Here is an 18,665-nt window from a genome sequence, read left to right as displayed (position 1 = left end):
CAAAGACCCAGTCTCCGTATGTAGGGAAGGTGCTGGTGAAACTGTGGAGGTAGCCAAAGAAGATTTGGCTAACACACTCCTCATGGCCCTGAAGGCCGGACCACCAGAATCCTGGGAAGGTCCAACCCCCGTGGCCACAACAGTAGACGGTACCCCCGCAGCAGATGCACCGAGAGGAAGGCTCGGAACCGAAAACATCAGTCCCGAAGCGTCCCCCCCGGGGCCGACAGAGGAGGTCCGTGTACCGAACTCCGACTCAAGAGCCGAGGTTGGAGTAAGGGTCGGGGCCGACCCGAAAACCTCCATCGGCTCAACTAGCACCGGCTCCAACAGTGCCAAAGCTGTTGGAGGAGGAACCAGAACTACAGGGTGGGCCATCGGCTCCGAAGCCGAATGGGCTGGAGCCGAAACTCATTTCTGGAACACAGGAGACTGAAACAGTCTTAGGAGCACCCTGTCGATGTCCGAATCAGACATCTTGGAAGATCTAGAGGAAACCGATCGGGTCCGAACCGACTTCTCCATCGGCTCCAAAGGACTGGGGGACCGGCTCCGAATGGACTCAACCAGTATCGGTGCCGAGGGAGATCCCAAAACAATTTCCCTCTGTGCCGAGGAGGGCTTCGGCGCCGAAGTGGAAGAGTCTGAGCCGGCAACCCTCATCGGCTCCAAAATCATTGGAGCCGATGAAGGTGACCCGCCTCTCGAAGCCCCAGTCATTGGCTCCGAAACCAGAGGAGCCGAGACTGGGGGCATCGAGGCAGACCGTTCCGCCCTCTGCTCCGAAGTCCGTGGAGCCGATGGAGAAGCCTGCCTGGATTTCTTAGTAGTCGGTTTCGACGGGCTGGTCGGAGCCGACGCTTTCTTTTTCTTAGTTGGAGAGAATGAGGAAGATAAGGCCTCCTCGAAGGAGGGTTTAATCAGCCCTTTCAAGATTAATTTATTCTTCCTCTCTTGGAGGACTCTAGAGGAAAAGGCGTGACACGCTGAAGGACTCCTGTAGGTGCTTGGCGCCTAAACAATATACGCACGAGGAGTGATCATCGGTTATAGACATTTTATAATTGCACCTCGTGCACTTCTTGAACCCTGAGGGTCTATGTTCTTTGGACATAATGTCTCTAAAACAGTCACTATAACAGTGGAAAAAAACACTATCTAGTCAGAAAAACAAAGATTTTAAACAACAATATAAAAAAAAATATATATATATATATATATATATATATATATATATTTTTTTTTTATGATAGGTACAATACAAATATCACAAACACCAAAAAGGAGGGCCAAGAACCCTCTAACTTAAACAGGTACTTGACCTCCTTAAAAAAAGAGAAACTTGCTATGGAATAGGGGAAGGCCCCTCTAACTTAAACGGGAAACCTTTCCCTAAACAAACACACAAATTTACCACAAAATTATACCAAAAAATACGCGTACAACAACAATAGCTGTTAAAACAGCTTTTGGGTAAGAATAGAGAATTTCCTGACAGGAAAACTTTAGAAAAAAACAGCACTTAGCTCAGCCAAGTTTGAGACCACGTCCTAGCTTGTAAGCGGCAAACAAGATCTGGGGGATTAGTGGTGGTGCATCCTGGGATAGAGAATAGCTCAGCCAATGAGAGGCTTCGCTCTATAGCATAGCGTGCCGAGTCGGAGCCGAGGATCGGGTCCGAGCCCATCAGTACAGAATGTAGGCGAGATAGGATCACATAACATCTTGAGGTTCTGGCATGGAAACCAGCATGGCAAATTAATACCTCAAATTATTTGCTAGCAGGTTAACAAGCAAACAAAACTTTTTTTTTTTTTTTTTTTTTGTGAGCTAATCGCTAAACAAAGCTAATTGTTAAACAGGCAGTCTTCTACAGACAGGTCAAAAAGTACAGTTGTACAAGAACTTACCATAAAAACAGATGACCTACTGATCACTGTTGTAGTATTCCAAATAGGTGCAGCTGATGTCCAGCTCGGGTATCAATGCTTAAACCTTTCCTGGAGCATGCCTCCAACATATGATCTCAGCTCGCAAGTGTATGGGTATACAGATGGATGTATGAGTAAATCCTCAGACTATCTACATCCAGCAGACTGAAGACATCTGACAGAAAAGTGGTCAGCTAGGATGGGCAAAGCAGGAGGTGAGAAGAGCTCTCGCAGTCCTGGGTTTCTGCCAGACAGGGTAGGAGTAAAGAAGACAATACCAGGAAATAGTGTGGGAAGGAATACTGCAGCAATGATCAGTAGAACATTTACTGTTAAGGAAAGTTCTTACACAACTGTACTATGTCCTGACTGAAATCACTGATGCTGTATTCCAAACAGATAGATGAGTTGCAGAACTTATAGGATCTGAAGGGAGGATGGCTGAGAATGGTGAGAACTGGCCAAAAGTCCAGAGAGGAATGACCTAGCACAGGCAGCCCTGGACCTTGAAAAAGCAGCAATTCTGAAGTGTGCAATGAAGGGGCACACAGAAGAACAGGTGGCAGCTTCCAAAATTGTCCTGGAATCTACACTATGTTGAAGGCACCAGACGAGAAGTTAACTCATGAGCAGTCAGGCAGAGGTTTGCCATTGCGTGAGTATCAAACGGAAATGAACTAAGAAATCTAGCTTGCAATGGTTTGTTTAGATACTGGCTAGCCCAGCCTGGAGTACATGAAAGAGATAAACACATTGGTCTGACCTACAAATAGACCAAGTTTTGCCCAAATAAAATCTTAGCTGCCTGTGCACATCTTGTGAATATAAGAGTCTTTCACCCCTGTTCTGTGGGTTGGGAAAGAAAGTGGGCAGATTGATAATCTGGTTGAGACATATCACATTCACCACTTTAGGCATGAAAGAGGGGGTTAACCTTCAGGGACACACTGTTCTTAAAAGAAATTAAGAAAAGGTGGGACAGTCATGTGTGCCTGTAGTTCTGAGACTCTCCTAGTAGAAGTGACAGCCAGCAACAGAATAGTTTTTCAGGTGTACTATTTGAGAGTAGAAGGAGCAGCTGGTTCAAAAGGAGGCAGAGTGAATTTTTCTAGCACAAAGCTGAAGTCCCAAGGTACGGATACAGGTTTCCTTAGCTGTCGAAAATGTAGCACCTTTTTTAGAAATTCTTTGACCTCAAGTCTGGATATAACAGACTTGACAGGTAGACATGCTGAGATGGCTGACAGGCTATGATAAAGGAATATGCCAGACCTGTTTTTATGAGCTCACACAAATAAGCTAAGAGGAACCTCTGATTTTGAACGGTCCTGATTCCATTTGGCTATGTAGGATTTCCAAATGGTGGGACTCCTTGCCTCCTGGAGAACCTGAAACATGCCCTCAGAGAACTGGTGTTTGAAAGGTATCAGAATCCTATCATCCATCCATAGGCTTAGATTGAGGGATGACAGGTTGTGATGAAGCAGTGATCCTTTCTGCTGTGTGATGAAATCCACTTTGTGGGCTAAACTTGTGATTAATGCCCCTAGCTACAGATAGAGAAGGGGGAACACTCCCTTGGTCAAAAGGAAGTCACCAGTAAGATTTCTAGTTTTTCTTTTTTTCATCTTCAGTAAAACGTTTGGCATTAGAAGAAAGAGGGGGAGGCATAAAGGAACCACCAAATCCATTGAAAGGGAAGTGCATTTATCCTCCATGCCAACGGACAAGGACTCTTGATGCAAAAGAGAGGGAGCTGGTTGCTGCTCTCTGAGGCATACATGTCTATCTCTGGTATTCCCCACTTGTGGACTATGTCTAGATAAAACTTTTTGTTGAGGGTCAATTGGTGGGGACTTTGATGGATCTGCTTAGCGATTCTGCCAGATTATTCAAGCAGTATGTATTTCGTCACAGAAGAGACATTCCTCTGGGTAGCCAGGTCCCAAGCAATCTGAGCCAACCTGAATAGTTTGTATGACCTGGTTCCTCCTTGCTTATGTGCCACATGACTGCAGGGTTGTCTGTCAATACTGCATGATGGCCTGGCTTCTATAGATGGAAGAAAACATGAACAGCATAAATGCGAGCCCTCATCTCTTTCAGGTTGATATGTTCTTTCCTGATGCTGGAGTACCAGAGGCCCTGGAACTTCTGGATGCCAATCCAAACCTCCCAAGCCTCATCCGAGCTGTGTACATTTCTTGAGGGAGTCTGTACACTTTGAAAGGTAGGCCTGGATTAATAGTCATCTGAGCCAACAACCATAAGATCGCCTTTTTGAGACATGGTATGAAGGCGATATGTGTCGGAACCATGCAGTTTTCAGGTACTATGGAATTTTCCTCATAGGCAGCCTGGCTAACAGGAGCAGTAGAATTGTTTCACCATGAATCCTAATGTCCTTAGAATCTCCCTAGCACAACAGGCTTTCAGGGAAGTTAACTAGAAGTAAAATATAAGGTTTGCATCTTTTCCCAAGGTAAGAAGACCTGCATCATTTTGGTGTCTCCACAGCCCAGGAAGACTATGTCCTGAGTGGGCAGGACAGAATTTTTTTGTAGTTAACTGTAAACCCCAACTGAAGTATGTTGCAAGTGAACTAGAGGTGTTGCAGTAAGACTTTTTGTTAAAGAAAATCTTTATTACATTATCACTTATGACATAGGCAATCATACAATTATATAAATGAAAACAAACCACATTCACATAATTTTAGTTGCAAATATTACACGTCACTTATCTATCCAGTCATTGTCAAACATTACATACATCATTCAAATCCTGCCTTCTTTTAAACCTTGTTCCTCCTCTGCATGCACTATTTCCACAAGTCCTATTTTTTCTATGTAGTTTGCTCCTACCATTTTCTAAAGCTCCCACTTCCAGTTGGTTTCTCTCTCTCTTACTATATTCACTGCTTCTAGTACAGTTGGTTTAGACTTTGATTTCCATTTTCTAGTAAATGCATGTTTGGCAGCCACCATAATTAAGACTCAGTAAGGCCTTATGTGTGGAAAATTCTGTTTCTGTATCACAGCTCAAAAAATCATTTCCTTAATTACACCAATTTGCTCATCCCGTACCTCTGACAGAGCAGTCTGCAGGGAATCTTTGACGTCTACCAACTCATTACACTCCCAGAAAATATGTTCCTAATTACCTCTTTCTTCCCCATCAGATCTCCCACATCTGCAGTATACCAGAGGAAAAACTCTTTGTTGAGTCTACTTGGGTACAAAAATACCTACATGGACCCTTCCAAGCAAAGACCCTAAATTGTATAGCGTTCATTGCATATTTGGGAGACATACATACATATCCCCTCATTGTTTATTTGTGAATTGCTCATCACATCTCTCTTCCCAATCATTTCTAACCTCCTCTGACTGATTCTTACAGTTATCATGCAATACTTTGCATCCAATTATTCCTTTATCAGCAGCTTCTGTTCTAGATTCTACTAAATACTCTACCAGTGCTGGTCTTTTACTTAGAATCCACCCTCTTTCTTTCTCTTTGCCTATACTCTGATATCAATCCTTGATAGGGAAGGCAATCTCTAGCCTGCAGTCCAAATAAATTCTTGACCTCTTCCCATTCCACTATCTTTCCCTCTTTAATTATTTGCTCCCAATACCTTAGTTATTTTGCCAGTTTTCCCCAATACATTCCAGCCCTCTCTTGCTTACTGTCTGTATCCCTAATTGCAGTCATCACTATTGGCAGAATTCCTTTTCTCCTTTACCATGTTGGCTTAGTTCTTAAAATACTTTCAGCTACTTTATGAATATAATATTCTGTAGGGTTATTGTTATTCTCCTTAAGAATCTGCATCCAAAATCCCAGTCTCTCCTTGTTTCTTGAGCTTCCCCCTGGCTTCATTGTCATCTCCTTCCACTTAGAAATGTAGGTTTCTGCTTGTGCTATGTATAGGAACCTTAACCGTGAAGTTCTGTCATACCCCTTCAAATCAGGTAATCCCTAACTGACTTGTTCAATTGGAAGAATCAGCTTATCCCACTTGACTCTTCCAGTCTTCCCCTCCCAGATAAAATCCCTCAACTCTTTCTTAATTGCTATCCACAACTTTCCCTCTGGTTCATAAAAATATACCTTATCTGTGTAAAAAACTAAAGGGACTAAAAACATTTTAACTGCTTTTATCTTGCTATCCATATCCATGTAACAGTGTTTCCATTTTTTCAGTTTTTGTATTATCTTTTCTGTCTGTTCCCACATATCCTTAGCTGCCACACCAGAATCCTTTTTAATTCATACTCCTAAGTAGTTCATTTTATCATGTCCCCATAAATATGGATATTGCTGAACCAATTTGTGTATGGGTACATAATTTACAGTTACTGCCTTTGTTTTAGTTTCATTAATATTGTATCCTGAAAAAAATTGAAACAGAGTCAAAATGCTCCACAACACTGAAATGTCCTTTTCTGGTTTTATCAGCTATAACATATCTGCAAATAAAGCCAGCTTTTCTTGACTACCATACCAATTATATCCTTGAATTTCTGAGTCTCTTGTTTTTTTTACCAATGGTTCTAAATATAGTGTAAATAACAAAGGAAGGATGACACTCCTGCCTGGTTCCTCTGTTCAAACAGAAATTAATCAGAGAGGAACCAACCCACTTCAATTTTCACCTCCAATCCCTCACATACACTCCTAATCAACCTTATAATTTTAACAGGGAATGCAAATGCTTCCATTGCCCTGCTCAAACTCCCAGCTGTATTGCAGCAAGACTGGAGGTGAAGAGGCCTGGATAAGCAGATCATCTAAACAAGGAAATACCTGAATCCCCCAAGTCCTACAAAAGGCTATTACATGTGTTAGGTACTTTGTGAATACTCTGATGGCAGCAGAAAGCCCAAAAGGCAAAGCAGCAAACTGAAAGTAAGATGAGCCAGTGAGAAATCTGAGGAATTTCCTGTGGGAGGGAAACATGGGAATATGCAGGTATAAATCTTTCAGCTCCAGAGAGTCAAGAATGCCTGTAGGAAAATAAGGGGTAATGGGATGTGGAGGGAGAGCATTCTGAAATTTGGCATTGAGGAATATGTTGAGCAGTGATCCAGTAAGGGTCTCCACTGTCTTTTTCCTGGAATCAGGGAAAGTATGGAGTAAAAACCCTTTCTCACAAGTTGAAAAGCCATATGTTCGATTGCTCCTTAGGCTGCATTCCTGAAGGATGGGAGCAAGAAGATTTAACTGATTGTGGAGTGCAGGTGGAATGACATTCAAGGAAAGAAGTTTCTTTCAGGACACTTCATAACTATTTATGACGGATGGTGTGGTAATCTTTTCCCAGATTAAGATGGATCGAGTGAATCTTTCTGAGAGGGCTTGGGGAGGATCAAGGTCGTTTGGAAGATGGTCACAATGACTTACCTGAGAAGGGAGGCCTCTCAGATCTAGAGTCCCCTTTCAAGTTCTGGAAATCTTTTCCAGGACACCTTCCTGGGATTTTGGGGAGGTCTATATTCCCTTCTAATAAAAGTAGGCTTGGCTAACTAATTCCTCTGGTATCTAAGGACAGAAGTAAGTAAGATTTGCCTGCAGTCTTTCAGAGTTTTGCCTTGTCCCTGTATGGTTTTGAATAGGCCATCTGGCTGTAGTCCAAACAAAAGATTTTTGCTCAGGAGTGAATCAATGAGCTTACCTTTGAAATCTTCTGGCATGGGCTTGCTGTACCAGTAGCAGCTGCTCTGGAGGAGGCCCCAATGACACCACAGCTGCATTTTAGTCTGTGTCTAGCCACTTGAGTGGCCTGAATAACCAGGGACAAAATTTGTTGTTTAGACTCTGTGCCCTGCACATCCATCACTATCTTGTTTAGACTGTTAAAGACAGAAAAACAGGTATTTGATCAACTGGGTCTAATATCTTCTAGCCCTGAAGCCCAGAGTAGAAGAGTTGTAAACCGTTTTATTCTATCTATTCATGGTCCTTTCATTCTTACCTGAAGTAAGGGCATTAGCATTAGGCAGTAACTTAAAAGGTTTGTCAGAAGAGATGGACACTGCTGAAGGGTCAGATCCAAGATTCTTGTACAGCAACTTAAGGTCCTGTGGGTTCTTGTAGAATATGTCTGGTCATTTGGGAGCAGGAGGGTGTGAGTCAAGAGCTTAAGAGGTGGATTCAAAAGCATCCAGAAATGCCTCCAGGAGGGACTGTGGAAGTGGCAGGAGTGCCCATCTCCAAAAGACTGTAGTATCTTTTTTGGACAGCAGAGATTTGCTAAGACACCTACACAAAATGTCTCATGTTTAAAATGACCTCCCCGAAGGATGTCTTATCCAAAGCGGAATCAGGTGAAGTGGAATCCTCATTATATGAAGGAACCTGACCACAATGAACTTGAGAGGTGTAAGCTAATGAGTGGTCACCAGAATGAGGCCCCTTCCTTTTCAGAGGAAAAGTCAATGGTAACTTTTCAGAGGAGTAGAAGGAGGAGCTGTAAACTAAAGCAGTTTAAGGTCCAGAATGGATTTGAGCAATCCCTGGGAGCAGTCCCATCCACTCCTTCTTGCTAGGAGGATGAGGTGAGGAGACATTCTTGGTCTTTTGTCATTTTTTTTTCTTTGGGGTGATGCCTAGAATTAAGTGTGGAAGTTCTGACCCCTGACATACTTCTATGGGATGCTTTCTGTTATCTCTGAAATGATGATTTGCAGGGTCCCCTTCTCAGTAGCAGCAAGTGTCTCTTCGGCCATGCAGTCTCTGATGCCATGAGCCTCCAGAGAGGTCATGGTAGAGGGTGCCTGTGACAGAGTTGAATTTATTGTGGGCTCTGTAACCTCTGCTGGTACATCAGAGACAAGTGTGTCATGCCTAGCCCTCGAGTTTTCTTTTGTGCGGTGGGGGTTATGTCTGGTACGGCAGAATTAAACACTGGAGTAGGCCAGATGCTTAAGTCTTTGTGCCTCCAAGAAAGTGTTAGGGGATGACAAATGTGATAGAAAAGTCTTGGATATAAAGAATCAGCAAATGGAATAAGCCTTATAGTCATGCTCAGCACCTAGGCAGAAGACACTGGGTCTGCAGATCTTTGTAGAAAATTTGCATACCACACTCACACTTACCCTTCCCAGCTGCCATCTAAGAAAAGCACTACAAAACAGTTTACATAAGAAGGAAGGTTTCCCAATGGGGCACTTTTCTAAATTCAAGAAGCAAACAGTGCCTACAACCACACAAAGATCAGACCAACAAGTGTGAGACTTGTGTTGAAGCGGATTGCCAAATAATCTGAGGATTTAAGCTCATACATACTTCTATATATCCCTATGCTTCCAAGCTGAGGTCATACGTCCACATATGCTCCAGGTAAGGTTTAGAATTTGGTACCCCGGCTGGACATCATTTGGAATACTGCAACAGTGATTTCAGTCAGGACATCAGCTGCTTTATGATTCTGGATAAGATACTGACTTTAAAAGCAAGCTTTGGAAAACAATGAAACAAAGCAGAATTCAAACAATGAAAAATTGTCTTACGCAACTTGAAACCATTAAAATTTGATGTGACAGAATTCAGCCTGCATACACTATAGAACATTTTAAAATATGGAATTTGTATATTTTTCAACAACTATAAGTACTGTCTTCCATGCCAGTTTTTTTCAGTTTGTGTGAAAAACAAGATTACCAATCCACAATCCTGACACAAACACAAAAAAATTAAAAGAAAATAAATCCACCAGATGAGAAGCAAAATAAATCAAATTTCAGGAACACAAAGCTGCACAGCTGTGCATGCCCATTTACCCAAAGTACGTCAACTCGAAGCTCACCAATACCACAGCAGTGCTGGTGAGGAAGGGTCACATTTCCCCAGATTCCACCTCCTCCGACACTTACTCAGGCAACTTCAGTCTTTAATGTCAACAGTAAGTTACAGAATGATAAAAAACACGGGTTCTAAAGGCCTCTTTACCTCTTTAAAGTTGTCAAAGGCAGCTAATATGATCTCATGTCCTCCTCTCACAAGGCAGACAGCTGCAAGCAACTCTAGGACTAGTGCTTTGGTTCTACAAGTGAAATAAAAAACATGTTAGTGTTCAACATTCTGTAGCAAGGTATCAAAGTGGAAAACTGGTCCTACTACATCAAAAGAAAAAAAGCAAGCAAGTAAAATGTGCTTAGGAGTACAACTGAGGCAGAAAATGAGAGGAGAAAGGAAGATTTTTTTTTTTTGGGTTACTTGGGAAAGACAGGTCAATTTCAGGCATGGCCCAGAATACCACAACTTATACGTATTTATCAATCAAAGAAAAAAGATTTTGTACAGCAGATATGCAATACCTTTCAGGACATAAGAATAGCAAACTTTGACAGTGTGCCATGGCTCTATTCAACCACATCATAAATTAAGTACAAAAAAATAAAGGTAGCAGAAGACGTAAACAGAATTGGGATGACAGAGGATTAAGCTATGAGCTGCAGATGAATTTTATTCTGGCACCCTGGGTTTGACTTTTCTCACTCTGCATTTGCCTTCTAAGAGATTCTAAGTCATTTAACTAAGACTATGGTAATAAAGCTGCTTCTGAAAAGAAGCACTTGTGCCTAGTAATTTTAAAGTTAAAAATAAATCAATAAAGGTTGGTCGCTTCTTTTCCCAAGTGATATTTGCTGCTATACCTGCTGACCATCAAGCCCTTCCCCATTGGTTAGACTCGTGTGTTTCCCTTGTCCTGGGTATTCCCCAGTGGTGGTAAGAACTGGCTGGTGAAGACCCTCATACAAGACAGCATAAGCAGTGATTAGTTTCACTGCTGCCACTGCAGCAATGGTGGAGTTTTTGGTACAGCCCTAATGTTCTCCAGGCATGAGGCAAGCAACCCACATCACTGGACAAGCCACTATGCTCACCCAGTGTGACTACACACATACACACATTTGCACTTGCAGTGAGGACTATCTTGTTCACAGTTTAGTGACCAAACACCTGCCCCAGTCCAGCCTTTGTGCTGCTGCCTCACATTTGAGGGAATGTGGGCTGGACAGTCCCTACCATCTCCCAAATGTTTATGACAGGCATGTCAATCCTCCTTACGCTAGCTCCAACAGATACCAAAGTTAGTAATCAAACTCAAGTCATCTGCACTATAGTCAGGGCTTTACCCTTCTATGCCAATGGAGCTAGCTGGACAGTGGCTTATTTGAGCTATAGCTATGCATAAACCTAGTATGCTTGCAGTACAGTATTTTTTTTAAACTTACTACTAAAGATAGGAGTACCGGAAGAATGTCTAAGATGAAAGACAAACTTTAACCACTAGGGCAAGAAAGAAAAAAATGAGGTATCACAGAAGCTAAATGTTGTGAGTACATGAAATAAGGAGGGGTTTACAGGAAATGTGGAACTACAAAAACGGTCATACAACAAGAGTGTTTAATTTCTAATATTATCATAGACTTGAAACTAAAGTATAACTAAAGCATAAAGTCAAGCGGATGACAACAATGGGGGGCAAGTTCCGGGTCAGAAAGAATTCTGTAACAGTATAACAAACCAACTACATAAACCATAAGCCAGGATCTGCAACATAATGCATGCACTCAAATCACTCCACAACAAGTACAAATATGACTCTGTCATTGTCCCTGTTGGAGTGAATGACTTGAAACATACCTCCCTGGACTACATAAAGAGACATGGAAGAGCTCTCAGATCATGTGGCCCAGGCAGGTATGACCCTAGCCCAGAGTAGCATCCTGCCTTCACACAGAATGATACCACAGTATAAGGACAAAACGACTGACTTCAACAATTGGCTAAGCTTCTGGTGTCATTCAAAGAGGATCCAGTATCTGTCTGCCTGGGACGACATGATCGACATACCACGATGCTTTGTCAGAGATGGTCTGCACCTGTCATCCCTGGGATTCAGGTTACTGGCTAAGGCTCTTGCCACCCCTATAGTGCCTTTTTTAGGCAAAGTTCAAAGGACAAAACCACCACCACAACAGATACAAGCATGCAAAACCTGAAGGTAATGCTAGTAGTCTAAACCTCAAAATGCACTCTCTCGAGGCATTCCTAAAAATTAACATCAATATCTGTGCAATAACGGAGACCTGGTTCAAGGCTCCAGAGAGCACCCCTGCAATACCAGGCTACAACGCTTACCACACTTTTCAGCCACAAAATCAGGACCAAAACACTAAAGGTGGAGGAGTGTCCATATTCACCAAGGATATTCATGCCACCAGGCTAGTTGCACAACACAATGCGTCTGAAATTCTCCAGGTGCAACACTAGGTAAGACTGCAATCCAAATTGTAGCTTGCTACAAACCCTCCCCCCCATATGCCCCAAGATTCTCACTACACCTTTCTAAACATACTGGAAAATATTAAGATACATCCAGACACTATAATACTGGGGGATTTCAACTACCCCACCATTAACTGGGAAAACTACTTGTGTACCAACACCTTTGCCCAATGGTTCTTGGAATTCATAAATTCCAATGCCCTGGATCAACTAATCCATAGTCCCACCAGGGTCTCCAATATCCTAGACCTGGTCATTAACAACATGGGAAATCGATGCTCCACACCTATGGTCACCCCTCTTTGGTCAGGTCTGACCATAAGCTAATCACCCTTAACATCCACATCCCTCCTCCACCCCCCAGTAAGGAAACCTCGGTAAAAAACTTCTCCAAAGCCAACTTCATGCTACTCACGTCAGAAGCGACAAACTTCACGACACTCATGCAGACTTGAACTGAAAGTTCGACTGCTGAATCCTACACTAAGGCACTGTATGAGCACATCCACTCGTACATGAATCCTAACATCCCAAATAGAATCAAGACGCTCTCCTCCAAAAAAAGGAAACCAATCTGGTGGTCCCTTGCCATAAACAAACTTTACAAAAATACGAAGAAACTTGCAGAAAAGAGGAAAATCCTAGGATGCAAAAAACTGCCTTACCAGTCTCAGTAAGAAGCTGAGATCCCTCAAAATCCTCCAAAGCCAGTTACGAAAATAAAATTGCCAAAGATTCCACAGACAAGGCATTCTATAGCTATGTCAACAATCTAAATGGCAATGCTCAGATTTGCTCTTAGCTACAACAGAATGGCATTAAATATACTGATCCCAAGGATATTGCCAATATTCTGGCAGATCAATTCAGTGCCAACTTCACCCCCCCCCTCTCACCCCCTAAAGGGCCCATCTCAATATTGAAAGATTGCCAAATTCCAGTAACAATGGCCACACAGGTAAAAACCGCACTCTCCAAAGCTAAGAATACAGCATCCATGGGACCAGATGACATCCCGGGCTGTGTACTACATGAACTATAAAATGAACTGGCACCTCACCTAAGTGTCATGTTTAATCATAGCCTCACCTCAGGCTTCATGCCCACCGAGTAGCGCATAGCTACAGTTATCCCACTCCACAAGGGGGGGATCCACCTTGGATCCTGGGAACTACCACCTGATCTGACAAGCCTGTTCTGCAAGGCCATGGAATGTATTATCATGGAACTTATAAACAAAGACATTGGCAAACTTCAAACACTGGACCCCACCCAGTTTGGGTTTGTGCAGTGCTGATCTCATCTCCTGAACCTGACTGACTTCTTCGAATCAGTCTCCAGAGCTGTAGACGAGGGTAAGGCAGTCCACACAGCCTATCTGGACCTCGCCAAGGCCTTCGACACCATCTCCCACTCTGGAATCATAGATAAACTTACTAAATTGGGCATTAATCCCTACGTCACTCGATGGGTTGCCAACTGGCTTACTGACAGAACCCACACTGTAAAAGTAGCTGACTCCAAATCCAGCTCCAGACAAGTGACAAGTGGAGTACCTCAGGGTTCAGTCCTGGGACCGCTCTTGTTTGGCATCTACTTCTCTGAAGTACAGGCCAACACTAAGGGACTCTGGCTAACAGTTTGCAGATGGCTGCAAACTGGGAGCCATTTATTCAATCCCTAAATGATGTGAATATTCTACAAAAGGGCCTTACAGAAACAGATGCTTGGTGCCAGAGCCATGGGCTCAAGCTCAATGCCAAGAAAAAAGAAGTTATGTACCTACCATAACGTTCCATGTTAGTTGTCTTCATCTCACCTTCTTTCTTGCTGGTTGGGACATATCAGTTTAATATCCGATATGTCCCTTATCTGGGGACCATATATTAGATCAAGTGTAGTATTTGTTGGGATTTGAGCCGATCCTCAGCTCCGACTCGGCCATCTTCTATAGCTTGAGAGCTGTTTACTGGCTCGAGGCTACCCCTTATCCCATGATGCCTAGCGCTAGCTACCCAGATCTCGTTTGTAATAGCTAACCTCAGACATAGCCAGAGAATCAACCTGTCCAAACAGGTTGAGCATACCTGTCATACTCTCTAAGTCAGTAGAAGAAACAAACTAGAGAACACTCAGCCAGTGAAACCAAAACACCTCTCGATCCAACAGGACAGGGGGACGGAGGGTGGGACGCAAGAAAGGCGAGATGAAGACAACTAACATGGAACGTTATGGTAGGTACATAACTTCTTTATGTTAAGTTGTCTATCTCGCCTTCATTCTTGCTGGTTGGGACAGCGTCTCTAGCACCTACAATCCTGGGCGGGTCATTGGAACAGACTCTTCAGAACAGTGGAACCAAAGTCAGCTCTGCTCCTGGAGACCATATCTAGCTTGCAATGAGAAATAAAGGTATGAGGATTTGCCCACGTAGCAGCTGCACAGATAGAATCCATGGGCAACCTAGATTGGAAGGCTACTTAGGTGGCCAAAGCCCTAGTAGAATGACCTTTTGGTTTGATAGGCAACTCTTTCTTTCTTAATTGATTAATGAAAGTAATAATGTGAGACAACCACCTGGATAAGGTCACTTTGGAAACTGGGAGACCTTGTTTGCCCAGAGAATAGGAAAGGAATAGTTGGTCCGACTTCCTTATATCCTTCGTCCTATGCAGGTAAAAACAGTTGTCTATGGACATCAATTGATGTAATTTGTATTCTGCCTTGTTGGTGTGGTTGGGAAAAAACACAGGTAGGTCTATACATTGGCAGACTTTGGAAGGAAAGAGGGATTAGTCCTCAGAGCAACCCTGTCCTTATGAAAAACTAAGTATGGAGGATGGACACATAGTGCCTGAAGTTGAGAGACGTGTCTGGCTGAAGTAATAGCTACCAGAAAGAGTTTTCCAAGATGGAAACTTAATGGAGCAGGACGCTGCAGGTTCAAATGGGGGCACAATTAAGGAGGTTAGTACCAAATTTAAGTCCCAAGGAGGAGGGGGATCTCTCACTGGAGGTCTAAGGAGAGTAGTCCCTCTTAGAAAAGCTTTACATAGCTTATGAGACATGATGTTTGCATTAGAAAAACCAACATGAAAGTTTGAAATGGCCGCTAATTGAACCCTGATTGTAGCAGAAGCAGACCCAGAATGAAAAAGTTCTGCTAGGAACTCCAAGATTTCGTGGACTGGGGCTGAAAGGGGATCTATGTTCCTAGCCTCTGCCCAACAAGAAAAATGCTTCCATTTGCTAGCATAAGTCCTTCTAGTGGTGGACTTGTGCGAGGAGACAATTTCAAGTACGGCCGGGGAAATACTGGGAAGCCTGGCTAAGGTTGGAAGTAGAGCAATCAAGCTGTGAGCTGGAGTGTTTGGAGGGATTAATGCAGTCAGCCTGATTGATGAATCAGTAGGTTTGGAATCGGATCCAGAGTCCAGGGCTGATTGAGAAGGTAATGGTGCAGGAACAGAAACCATATCTGTCGAGGCCAGTAGGGGGCAATGAGGATCATTTTTCAACCCAACCATATTGCTTTCTGTATGAGTATCGGTATCAGGGGAAAAGGAAGGAAGGCATAAAGAAGTCCCTGAGGCCAATCGTGGACTAGAGCATCTCTCGGTGTGTGACCTGGAAGCGGTAAAGGGAGAAGTAGTTGCTGCATTTGCTGTTGAAGGGGGTAGCAAAAAGATCGCAGCAAGACTGTCCCCATTTGTGGAAGATCAGATCCGCAACTACCTGATTCAGAGACCACTCGTGAGACATGAGAATAGCTCTGCTGAGCCTGACCGCTATGACTTTGGACCTCCCAGGGATGTGCGTCGCAATCAGAAATCGTTGGGAGGAAATCGCCCACTGCCAGAGTCTGAGTGCTTCTCGACATAGGGGGTAGGAACTGGCTCTGCCCTGCTTGTTGATGTATCACACCACTGACATGTTGTCCGTTTGAATTGCAATGGTCCCAGAAGGGAGACAGTCCTGAAGAGCTTGCAACGCTAGGAGCACGGCTCTCATTTCTAGGACGTTTATATGCAGATGGTACTCGTGAGGCTGCCAAGTGCCTTGGACTGTCCTGCCCTGATAATGCCCCCCCCCCCATCATGGAGGCATCTGTGGTCACTGTGGCAACCGAAGGGGGCTGAATGAAGGGTCTGCCCTGAATCACTAATGGGGAGACCATCCACCAGGAAAGGTGCCTTTTGCATGTTTTTGTAATCATGGTCATGAGACATGGGCAGCTGTTGGAAAGACCACTGTGTGAACAGAAGCCACTGAAGGAGCCTCATGTGAAAGCGGGCTAGTGGGATTAGAAGAATTGCGCTGCCATGGAACCCAGAGTTTGAAGGATGAACGTGACTTGGATCCTTTTGCTCTGCATTAGGATTTGTACTTGCTGGCAAATTAAAAGATACCCTGTCTGGCAGAAGCCTTGGACATGATCCTTGTGTCCAAGTCTGCTCCTACATAGGTGATAGATTGACAGGGCAACAAGGCAGATTTTTTGAAGTTTATTGTGATGCCTAGCTGGGAGCAGATTGTGATTGTGTAGTCTCTGGCTTGCAGAAGTTGATGCCTGGTAGTAGCAGTGAGGAGCCAGTCATCTAGATATGGAAACACCTGGAATCCTTGACGTCTCAGGTTAGCTGTGACCACTGCCATACATTTGGTGAACACCCTGGGGGCTGTGGTGAGACCAAAGGGCAGAGCTCTGAACTGATGATAACTGGCTCCCAGCCGGAAGCGAAGGAATCTCCTGGAGCGCCTGTCCATTTTCATGCGATTGTATGCATCCTGAAGATCTATGGAGCACATCCAATTGTCCTGACCCAGAAAGGGTAGAATGGACTGTAGTGTGACCATCCAAAACTTTGTTCTTTGAACAGACTTGTTTAGTCTGCTGAGATCCAGAATCGGTCTCCTGTCCCCTGTCTTTTTTGGTACCAAAAAGAACTTTTAGTAAGTTCCGGATCCGTGTTGGTCTTCCGGGACTTCCTGGATGACTCTTTTTTTCTAGCAGTTTTGAAACTTCTATGACTGCTTGGTCCCTCACATTGGGTGGAACATCTGGAAGGGATTTGCTTGACGGTAAGGGGGGTTGAAAGGGAATTTTGTAACCTCTGGATATGACTGAGTGTACCCATTTGTCTTGCGTTAAATTTTGCCAGGCTTTTGGGTATAGTGAAAGTCTTCCCCAGACTACCTCCAGAGGCGTGCAGCCGAGCAACCCTTCAGGGATGCTGGAAAGGCTTCTCAGAGAAGGATTCTTTGCTGCCCTGGTTCTGCGGACCCCCTCTGCCTTGAGGGCGTCTGTTGTTGTTTCCTCCTCTGCCCAAAGAATTCTGTAACAGTATAACAAACCAACTACATAAACCATAAGCCAGGATCTGCAACATAATGCATGCACTCAAATCACTCCACAACAAGTACAAATATGACTCTGTCATTGTCCCTGTTGGAGTGAATGACTTGAAACATACCTCCCTGGACTACATAAAGAGACATGGAAGAGCTCTCAGATCATGTGGCCCAGGCAGGTATGACCCTAGCCCAGAGTAGCATCCTGCCTTCACACAGAATGATACCACAGTATAAGGACAAAACGACTGACTTCAACAATTGGCTAAGCTTCTGGTGTCATTCAAAGAGGATCCAGTATCTGTTTGCCTGGGACGACATGATCGACATACCACGATGCTTTGTCAGAGATGGTCTGCACCTGTCATCCCTGGGATTCAGGTTACTGGCTAAGGCTCTTGCCACCCCTATAGTGCCTTTTTTAGGCAAAGTTCAAAGGACAAAACCACCACCACAACAGATACAAGCATGCAAAACCTGAAGGTAATGCTAGTAGTCTAAACCTCAAAATGCACTCTCTCGAGGCATTCCTAAAAATTAACATCAATATCTGTGCAATAACTGAGACCTGGTTCAAGGCTCCAGAGAGCACCCCTGCAATACCAGGCTACAACGCTTACCACACTTTTCAGCCACAAAATCAGGACCAAAACACTAAAGGTGGAGGAGTGTCCATATTCACCAAGGATATTCATGCCACCAGGCTAGTTGCACAACACAATGCGTCTGAAATTCTCCAAGTGCAACACTAGGTAAGACTGCAATCCAAATTGTAGCTTGCTACAAACCCTCCCCCCCATATGCCCCAAGATTTTCACTACACCTTTCTAAACATACTGGAAAATATTAAGATACATCCAGACACTATAATACTGGGGGATTTCAACTACCCCACCATTAACTGGGAAAACTACTTGTGTACCAACACCTTTGCCCAATGGTTCTTGGAATTCATAAATTCCAATGCCCTGGATCAACTAATCCATAGTCCCACCAGGGTCTCCAATATCCTAGACCTGGTCATTAACAACATGGGAAATCTATGCTCCACACCTATGGTCACCCCTCTTTGGTCAGGTC

General features: G+C 43.8%; 1 protein-coding gene across 1 annotated transcript in view; it reads right to left on the bottom strand.

Moving 5' to 3' along the window:
• Window positions 1-18,665, bottom strand: part of FMNL3 (formin like 3) — a 1,635,345-nt gene that overhangs the window by 826,807 nt on the left and 789,873 nt on the right. The window contains exon 9 of the mRNA XM_044082195.1: window positions 9,888-9,981. Coding sequence (XP_043938130.1) covers window positions 9,888-9,981 — 94 coding nt within the window. The remainder of the gene's footprint in view (window positions 1-9,887; window positions 9,982-18,665) is intronic.

This window comes from Protopterus annectens, chromosome 9.part0, assembly GCF_019279795.1.
Source record: "Protopterus annectens isolate FY-2018-M chromosome 9.part0, PAN1.0, whole genome shotgun sequence".
Classification (NCBI taxonomy): Eukaryota; Metazoa; Chordata; order Ceratodontiformes; family Protopteridae; genus Protopterus; species Protopterus annectens.
The sequence above is the reverse complement of the archived record's forward strand: the minus strand, read 5'-3'. Positions and strand labels throughout refer to the sequence as shown.